The sequence below is a fragment of the Cadophora gregata genome (genome assembly GCF_030347475.1).
Source record: "Cadophora gregata isolate MNR1 chromosome Unknown scaffold_3, whole genome shotgun sequence".
Classification (NCBI taxonomy): Eukaryota; Fungi; Ascomycota; class Leotiomycetes; order Helotiales; family Ploettnerulaceae; genus Cadophora; species Cadophora gregata.
In genome coordinates, this window is record NW_026695926.1 from 3,145,406 (window position 1) to 3,154,819 (window position 9,414).

At 44.1% G+C, this 9,414-nt stretch overlaps 4 protein-coding genes across 4 annotated transcripts; 2 read left to right on the forward strand and 2 right to left on the reverse strand.

Moving 5' to 3' along the window:
• Nucleotides 1-163: 163 nt before the first annotated feature.
• Nucleotides 164-1,416, reverse strand: ONS95_009559 (uncharacterized protein; the record flags this gene model as incomplete). The annotated part of the gene is made up of 2 exons (XM_058503158.1): nt 701-1,416; nt 164-630 (listed from the first exon to the last, which is right to left on the reverse strand). The coding sequence occupies exons 1-2, from the start codon at nt 1,233-1,235 to the stop codon at nt 164-166; spliced, it is 1,002 nt and encodes a 333-aa protein (XP_058362092.1). The 5' UTR covers nt 1,236-1,416.
• ONS95_009560 (uncharacterized protein) lies at nt 1,417-3,574 on the forward strand. Its single transcript, XM_058503159.1, has one exon. The coding sequence runs from the start codon at nt 2,007-2,009 to the stop codon at nt 3,336-3,338; it is 1,332 nt and encodes a 443-aa protein (XP_058362093.1). The 5' UTR covers nt 1,417-2,006; the 3' UTR covers nt 3,339-3,574.
• A 175-nt stretch (nt 3,575-3,749) lies between these two features.
• On the forward strand, nt 3,750-5,866 carry ONS95_009561 (uncharacterized protein). Its single transcript, XM_058503160.1, has one exon. It carries the CDS (start codon nt 4,337-4,339, stop codon nt 5,855-5,857), a length of 1,521 nt encoding a protein of 506 aa, XP_058362094.1. The 5' UTR covers nt 3,750-4,336; the 3' UTR covers nt 5,858-5,866.
• Nucleotides 5,852-6,884, reverse strand: ONS95_009562 (uncharacterized protein). The gene is made up of 3 exons (XM_058503161.1): nt 6,627-6,884; nt 6,399-6,531; nt 5,852-6,253 (listed from the first exon to the last, which is right to left on the reverse strand). The coding sequence occupies exons 1-3, from the start codon at nt 6,742-6,744 to the stop codon at nt 6,076-6,078; spliced, it is 429 nt and encodes a 142-aa protein (XP_058362095.1). The 5' UTR covers nt 6,745-6,884; the 3' UTR covers nt 5,852-6,075.
• Between the last annotated feature and the right edge of the window lie 2,530 nt (nt 6,885-9,414).

Below are 9,414 nucleotides of genomic sequence, written 5' to 3' on the forward strand. Positions count from 1 at the left end.
GTTATGGTCGCAGATATGCCAAGAAATCAGGGCTGGCGTTACCCGGAAGGAGTTTGAGGTGCCCATTAGATGATAGCCAGGGCTACCGTAGCGGCCTGTAAATGTCATCGACCACCGTCGTCATATCGTCTTGACCCCAAGAATGTGATTTTGACCCATCGTTTCAATCTTCAGCCGAGTCTTCCTCCCCACCAGATCCACTCTCAAGATCCTCCATACCCTCGTCCGTACTCCCCAATCCATCTCCACCATCTTGCGCCTCCTCCGCCTCACTCTCCTCCTCATCACTACTCTTCCCGCTCTTCTTTCCCTTCCCGGGACCCATAACAACCCCCTCCCCCTTCCTCACAAAAACATAACTCCTCGCACTCCTCTCTTCACCCCTCCACCCACCTCCCTCCTTCCCACCCTTCCCCTTCACCACCCCAAGCGTCCTAGCATGCTTATATCCCGGATACGCACTCGCTTGGAACTTAAAGCTCTGCGCAACTTCCAGTCCAGAATGTCGCGCCAGGTCGCGGATGTTCCAGAGCGTGTAGGGCTCCCCTTCAAAGAGCGTGACGATTATAGATGAGCCGTGGCGGGGTGACAGCGAGGGGAGAGCGCGGGCGAAGAAGGAGACGAGGAGTTCTGGAAATCTGTCAGTCCAGTTCGCAAGGAATGGGAAGTCAATTGAGAGTCAATTTCAAGATGTGCATACCTTGATTATACCTCACCTGCCTATTAACATCCGTACTCTTCCCACCCACATGCGGAAAATTAAAGAATATCCTATCCATACCACTCCCTCTCCCCGCCTTTCCCTCCACCCCAGTCCCAACCCAAGGCTTCATCTTCCCCGCATCGACACCATATCTCACGCACCCGCCTCCTTCCTCCACAATTCGTATATTCTCTTCCACATGCGGATATTTTTCTTTTAGTTCTGTGGGACTCTCGAGGACTGTTGCTGTGAGGGAAGTGCAGCCGTGGTGGGTTATTAGGGAGCTGGCGAAGGAGAGGTCGCCTTCGCCGATCAGGAGGATGGTGTCGGATGGGGAGAAGGGGATGGTTGGTTTGATTTGGTATTTGGGTTTTGGTGCGGAATTGGGAGCTGGTTTTGATGTGTTTGAGGAATTGGGGTGTTTTTGCGATTGTGGTTTTGATTTTGCGATTCCGGATGGACGAGTGAGTTTTGTGGGTTTGTGTTTCTTGGGTCGTCCACCATTGACTTTTAAGCGTTTATTTTTACCCATTGTGAGGTCAGTGAGATGTCTATCATCTGCACAGGACCGATATTGTATGGTTTATGGTTGGATGGGAGTAAGGATGGAGAAGGCTGGGATTTTGCCGACTCGAAAATATGGAGCGGGCCGAACCTTTGTCAGCCTTGTTTGCCGAGTCTCGTCAATGACATTCTTATCTCTACATCGTTTGATGCAGAAGTCTACATTATTGTTTCACAACAATCGTTTCCATGAAGAACCCTATGTAAACATCAATTTCTATTATTATCTGTACCTGAGCTCGCTACCATGTTTCTTTTCTTCATCTCAAAGTGCTCCTACACTAAAGACGCCCCCAAACGTTATCCAGCGGCGTAAGCCTTGGCGTGGTGCAAAAAGGAATAGATCTGAGCAGGAGCAAGGATTTCGGACTTTCAGGACTTTCAGAGCACAGCTACTGCTTATTATCAAGGCTTCAGTGGAGCAAACTACCAGAGAAAGTAGAATTACTGGGTTATCACAGCCCCCTGCAGGGCAGAATCTACTGTGATTCAAGAGAATACCAAGCCCTTCCTCCTGCCATGGCAAGGACTAGGGAGTTGATTGGTTAAGATTACGATTGGTAGATGAAGCGACACGAGATGGATATGTAGGAGGCACTCCCCCAGTCTGGTTATGACGTCTACCTGCTTATTTATCGTTTGCTTCATGCGAATTGGTTGTTACTTGTTTCCTACTTTGTTATTTTTCTGTTCTATCATCTAGAGTCTAGGATACCGTTGACGACTTCCCCAAATCAACATGTCTGCAACAGCAAGTGCAAGTACTTGCGTGGAAACGAGCTACTCTTCTCCCAAGGGCCTCCAATTCTCCCTCTACTGCGATCAAGATCGAACAAGTGTTGGAGACATTGACAATGCCGGGGCAGACAACGTCGAAGACTGCCTGAATCAATGCTCAATGCACTCGGGGAAAGCCTGCGGAGCAGCAGCGTTCGACTCTACTGCTAGGAAATGTTACTTCAAAAACAGCACCATCACAGAGGTCGGTGCCGTGAGACGAGAAGGATGGACCCTCGGCATTGCGAACAGAACGCTGTACCAACCTCTGTCAATGGAATGTACAAACAACGGCGCCAACCAGAAGGTCCAGAATGGATTGAATTTCACGGTTTATTGTGACCAGACTGTCGTCGGCTTCGATACATGTCCTGACAACTCACCGGATTGCAGAGCCCACACAGAAAGTCTGGATGAATGTCTGGAAATCTGCTCGACATTACATCCGCTCTGCACAGGCGTAGCCTGGGATCCATCTCTCACATTCGGATACCTTAATTGCTACCCGAAGAACGCAACTTCTCGAGTCTTCGACAACGCAAGGGTCTCATCAGGCGATGGCTTGCGTTGTGCCAAAGCTCTTCTCGAAGTCCCGGTCGACGATTGTCCCACTGCTATGAATGGGACCGTTATAGCGAGCAATAAAGACCCGTTCAAGCTCTCATGCGGAGAAGATCGTCCTGGGAATAACATCACGGCTCAACATGCCGGCTCGCTTGGAGACTGTGTTGATGCGTGCGCCACTGACACCCAAGCAAATTGTCTTGGAGCTGTCTTCGATACAAATATGGTCAATGGCTACGAGAATTGCTACCTCAAGTCAGCAGTTGGGTTCACGACAGTTCAGAGTGGATTCACGTTCGCCTTGCGACAGACTACGTCGAACAACACTTCTTCTGACAACCTAACCCCACCCTCTCCCGACAAATCAAGTAATAAAGCCTGGATCGCCGGCCTTGTCGTCGGCGTCGTCGTTGCCATCGCCCTAATTATAGCAGCTATCTGGTGGTTTCGAAAGAGGAAAGTGAGTAAGAAAGAGGTTGAGAGTACAGAGATTGCGAGCACGCAGAACCGATGGCTTGGTCATGAAGAAAGTAACGCGAATGCATTGAAGTATGGGCCTGCTATAACGGAACTGGACGATGCGAGCGCAGCGCCGAAGTATGAGATGGGTTCAGGTGGGCACAATGCGGACGCACCAAAGTATGAGCTTGATGCTGAGAGTAGGCCGATGGAGATGGACTGCACAAAAATGAACGGGTATGTGGACGGGAGAGATGTGGATAGACGATAGTCTCTGTGAATGAGCAGTAAGATGAAAAGGTTACGATAATCTTAATGCCGCGAAGCTCATTTTGCCACTTCAAAATCACTTCAGTCATGTTCCAGAATTTTAAGAGGAGTTGGATTTTGTTTACTGTGTGCATACTTTGGCGTTGTTAGGCGAATATCGATCCCCTTCTTAGGCGAGTGTGCCTTGAGTCCCCATGGAATTTATCGATGCCAGCAATCCCATCAAAATTACTCATGGGCATAGACTGCAGGCTGTGCAGCTGAAACAATGCAGAAGTACACCAATAGACTTGGGCCCAGTTTCGCCCTATCAGAGTGCTGCACCTGTGTCTGCGTCCAGCCTCACTTTATGTGGAGGCGGTGCTGCAGGTGCCCAACGAGGCTGGCATTTTCTGTACCAAGTTGTCAACTCATCGCATCTTCTCATCCTCCTTCATTCACATTTCATTTTTCTCTATCACTTAATTTTTAAAAGGTAACACAACCTCACTATCATGTTATCCTTATTGCTTCTCTCCTGCCTTTCCACCCACTTTGCATCAGCTACACCGATCTCAGACACCACAAAACCAGTAAATGCGACCACGCCATCAAACACCACAGCCTCGTCTCAACAGATCGCTCCACCGTGGGTCTCCGAACCTCAAGGTCGCGGAACATGGAATCTCCTATACAGTTGCGTGTTGACGCTCGTCCTCTGCGTCTGGACATCCGTTCATCTAAATGTTCCCGGCTACGGTGAAAGCGCCTGGCAGATGTACCGGCGCAAGGCGAAATGGGTTGCCATCGCCCTCTTCGCACCCGAGTTCGTCGTTTATTGTGCTTTCCAGCAGTGGTACACGGCGAGGGTGTTTTTGAAAGAGTTGCAGAAGTTGCACGACTGGGTACCTCCGGGATCAGAGGTCAGTGTTGTATTCGGTGGACTGTGCTTGGGAAAATACTGCAAAGCTAATAGCCAGCCAGGGTAAAGGCAACGGTCGAAGGTCGCATAAGTTTGATATGACTTATGCCATGTTTGTCGTCATGGGAGGCATTGTCGTGGATATCGAGCACCTTCACAACCGGCTGAAGCGTGCAACTCTCACAACCAACGGGCTCTTGTTACTCGGACAACATGGGCATTTCTTTTATGTCGAGCCAGATGCCATCGCCGACAAGAGTAAAGCCAACTTACTCGCCAAAGGATTGGTATGTGTCCAGGTGCTGTGGGTGGCTAGGCAAACGATCGAGAGGAAAGTCGCGGGGCTGCCAATTAGCCTTCTAGAGTACCACACCCTGGTACATGTCGTATGTGCTCTGGTTATGTACGTCCTTTGGTTCCAGAAACCGTACGATATCCAGTACCCGACCATGGTTGCAACAGACAATTTCCCTGAGGCGCTGGCTTTTATTGTTGCGAGCTCGAAGTGGAAGGGGTACAGTGGATTTAGATTTACGAGTCACGGGTTAGATCGCCGAAATTTGTCTATACATCTTGAAGAAGATCCAGAATTCACTTGGTTCGGAACTCCGACCAGTTCCGCAAGTATTTCCACATCTCAGGCTTCCGGGACCTCCCCTCTACTAGCTCCACAGGACCAAACATCCGAAGATCATTGGTATCAAGCTCTTCAAGATGACGAACGCTTAGTCCAGGATAAGACCAACCTGGTAATTATTCCTGCACAAGAAACATCGCTTAATTTTTCATTGTCGTATGGTCAAGCTCTTCGGTCTGGGCTTGGACCTGACAGACACGCATTCTGCGACAAACTCGAAATATCGTACAAGGACAAGATGCGTCTTGACTTAGCCGGCAATTTCATCTCAACAACCATCGACGCTCTAGATAAGTCGCAGCCCTTGCCATCGACTACATTCAATGATCCTCGAGCATCACGCCAGAAACGATGGAGGAAAACTCCCCTTCTTTCCACGTTTCGACCCGGAGTAATTCGGGCCTTTGGAGAGAACCTCATCGCATATCGAGCAGAAAACACAGCAGGTTGGACTGACCTAGAACAGCGCATTGGCGCTGGTGCTGCTAGGATTGTTTTATTCATGGCTCTATTCCTCGTCTTATCTGCATATGCAGTAATTCATCTCGTAGCTGGTCACACGGTATTTCCCACTTCAATCGAAGCGATACTCTGGAAGAATTCTTGTTATACTCTTCTCGGTGGTATAGGACTTGCCGCTTTGTTCTATGTCGGTGATGTCACTGGTTTCCTTGACTTCATTATCAACGTTGATTTTCCAAATTGGTTGAAAAGGAGAACGCCGTATATTCTATTCTTTGGGCTTTTGCCCGTGGTAGTACTTCTGTATACGTCTGCGCGGATGTTCATCGTTGTGGAGTCCTTCATTTCGTTGAGGCATGTGCCAGGAGGGTGTATCGAACACCGGAACAGAGTATCACGAGTTGTATACCACATCTTTGAGAAACTAATGAAAGAGAGAGTTCGAACTATGAATATAATATGTCGCCAGACAGATTTGAAACTGCTCAGACGAGGGATTATAGAGACCGACAAATTCTAGACGAAGTAAACTACATTATTCTTCTATTGCACCACTCCTCAGACTCCGATTACAAGAATCAACCCTATTAGTCGACATGTCAATCAACTACTTCACGATAAAGAAGCGTAGGCGTCACTTATATGTAACTTCAATATCTACTTTCTTATCTCAAATCCCACGCCATCCTCTCTCCAGGCCTCTCTTCCCACCACTCATCACCACATCAGTACAAAATCCTACTCCATCTTCTCTCCAAAGCTCTCCCCCTTATACTGAACCGCCCCATCCAACGGCATCTCCCAAGCCTGTCTATTTCCACAAAAAGACTCCCATTCCGGCGTTGGGATCTTAGGGAAGATCCCCAGTTTCAGTACCGTTTTGCCTTCATACAGCGGGGTCACGGATTTGATTGGGCTGGAGGTTTGTCAGTACTTCGTATGCATCATCTAAGCCTAGAAAATTCATTTTGAAGGATAGGGCATGACTTTACATCGGAAGGGGTGGGAGTCGAAAGACTGTACAGGGAAATTGGGGAAAGGAATGAGGAGGATAGACATACTTCCCACAAGTCCCACAGAAATACCTCCCCAATGGTGTTCCACTCAATGTATTCTTATCCTCGTACCGCTTGAGATTTTCTTCGCCTATAATTTCAAACTTTTCGTTCTCGATAATGAGATTTGTTGCTAAAGCTACATAGATTTCGTCAACCTAAGTATCTCTATGACTTCAATGCATCGGATCGAGAAAAATGGGGAGATCATATGAAATTGGGGAGGAGTCTTACCAGATCCGGCAGTTTTCTTACAATTCGCACATCTGCATATGTGACCTCTTCGTTTGGTGAAGAGTTCGGAGTCGTTGACGCGCACAGTTATGGCGCCGCAGAGACAGGTGCCTTCCATTTCGGCTATTTTTATTTCGTGATATGAATAATATATGAAATTTGTTTACTGGTGAATGTAGAGAATCAAGGTTTCAAAGCGCTTTGACGGGCTGAAATTGGACGTAATAGTGGGCGTTTAGCCACACCCCTATCTCGCTACCTCGATAGTGGGGGAAAGCGAGTTGTCCGGGGCAAGCGAGTTGTCCGCGCTTACACTAAAATTAGGTAGTAATTTAGATAAGTCTACTGCTAGGATATATAGAATTACTAAATATATTTTTTAAAAAAAACTGAGAATACATTATCTGACTACTGATTCTACTGAAATCTAACGTAATCTATGTTACTTATAACTAAATCGAGTGATATAATTAATATTAGAGGCGACGAAGGTATATCAGTATTAGCTTTATTACTACTACTTTTAAGCTTAAGGCGTTTAAGTAAAGAGGACGGAGTAATATTATCGAATTCGTTAGCTTAATTATTATCTTCGCTATTAATTTATATAGCTATTAATAGAATCCGCTTAATTTTAAATACACGCTCTTACTTAAGAACCTTAGGGTTAATACTTACGCTAAGAGAAGTAAATACTATAATATCTCGAGCTTAAACCTCTATAAAAGTAGCCTCTTCGTGAGCTAGTTTATCGCAGAGTAGAAGAAGTCGAATCTCGAAGGCTTTATTCTCTTTATCTATAGGCTCCTTTTAATAGTCTTAAATAAGAGTAAGATATTAAGAAAGAACCGGTTAACTAAGGCGTTAATTATCCTCTACTAGCTTCTTCTGTTCTCTCTTTGCTTTTTAGTCTATAATACTAATATCTTAGAGCTTATTCTTAATTCGATTACTCTTAATTTGAAGGTCGCGGTAAGCTTTTTTAATATAAGCCTTGTAACGGTCCGGTATTTACTCGCTATAAATATAGAAGGCTGTAGTTAATCTCTAATAATCGAGAGGTAGGTGTATCACGTAGATAAGAAGATAGTTACTAAGTATTAGAATACTATTTAAAGTTAAGCACGAAGCTCTTATCTAATAGTAGACGTACTAGTCTTATATAGAACCTTTATTCACCTTAGATCCCTTAGGATACTAGATCCTTAGATCCTTAGATCTGTTTTCCTATAAAAGGATCTAGGGATCTAGGGATTTATCACGTGACCTATCGTCTACTATAATCTAAGTAACTATTACTACTAAAGCGTGAGTATATAGTAGTACTACTCGCTTATCCTATATTATTCCCTAGCTAGTACTACCCTATTAATAGTACTGCTCCCTTATTAGTACTAATACTCCTATAGTACTACTAATAGTTTTATTATTATATAGGTGCTAACTGAACTATAGCGCTAAGAGGTCCGTAATACTATCCCTCTCTTAGCCTAGCGTAATCCTCACGCTTAAGTATAACCTTAAGAAATATTAATAGTTACTAACAACTATCTTCCTTATCTATTATATCTAGTATTATAAAGAAATCAAGTGTCGCCTAGATAAAGAAAAAACAGAGTATCTAGCTCGTGCTCTATATTAAGCGTACTGTGTAACTCGTAAAGCCTTATTTCTTCTGCTATAGCTTTTCCTATACTTACTTCTTAGATTTATCTATTTTGAAATAATACTCTAAGTGTATTCGCTTAAAGTGTTATAATTATAATACCTCGGGGTATATTAAGAGGTTTACTCTTAAACGACTTATATATCGGTTTAAGATAGGAAAAACTATGACCTCTACTTATCTTCCGACACTTTTCTCTAGGCTTATTAAGGATAATCCTACTTCTTAGTTCCCTGCCTTTAAACTTAACGCTTACCTAGTGTCCTTCTTTAAGGGCCCGGTCCCTGACCTTAGGTCCCCTTCTTTCTAAGTAAACCTGGATTTCTTTAATAGAATTCCCGTAGAAGCCTAGGGCAGTAGAGGTTAGATTTAGGTTCCTAAGTGTTTTCTGATTATAGGTACCTTTTCTATTTAATTAAATATTTTAGTTTACTATAGAAATACTAATAGTTGAGAATAGCCTCTACTTCGTATTCGGCGTTCAGATTAATCGGTTATATTTCGGTAATAGGAGCGGGCGGTGCTTCTAGCGGTGCTAGTTCGAGGAGAGATATATAGAATACTAAGTGGATATTTATTATTTTTAGCAGAGCTAGTTAATAATTAACTAGTCCCTTAACTTTAGTAATCCTAAATAGTCCTAGCTTTTTATAATCTAATTTATAACTTAGTTGTTTAGTTATAATATTCTTTCTAAGTAAGTAGACTTTATCTCTCTCCTTAAGCGTTAGTCCTATACTACGCTTTTTGTTATAGTAGATCGCAGATCTCTATGTGATAAAGAGAATATCAGCTGATAATTCTTTATAGAGTTATTTAAGCTCACCTGCCTGTAGTATAGCTTCTTACGCGGTACCCTAACTAGCTATTAGTAGGTTATATACCGTGGGATTATACCTATAATTCGCGTAGAATAGTGATACTCTAATAGTCTCTTAATCCGTGCTGTTATATATAAACTGAGTAAGTGGGAGTAGTTACACTTAGTTATCCTACTTATAGTTTATATAATACTAAAGATAAGTCTCTATTATCTAGTTGATTTATTCTATCTATATATCGGTCTAAGGATAGAATATAGTTAATATTTTCTACTTTATTCCTAAGAGCGTGATAAGAGTT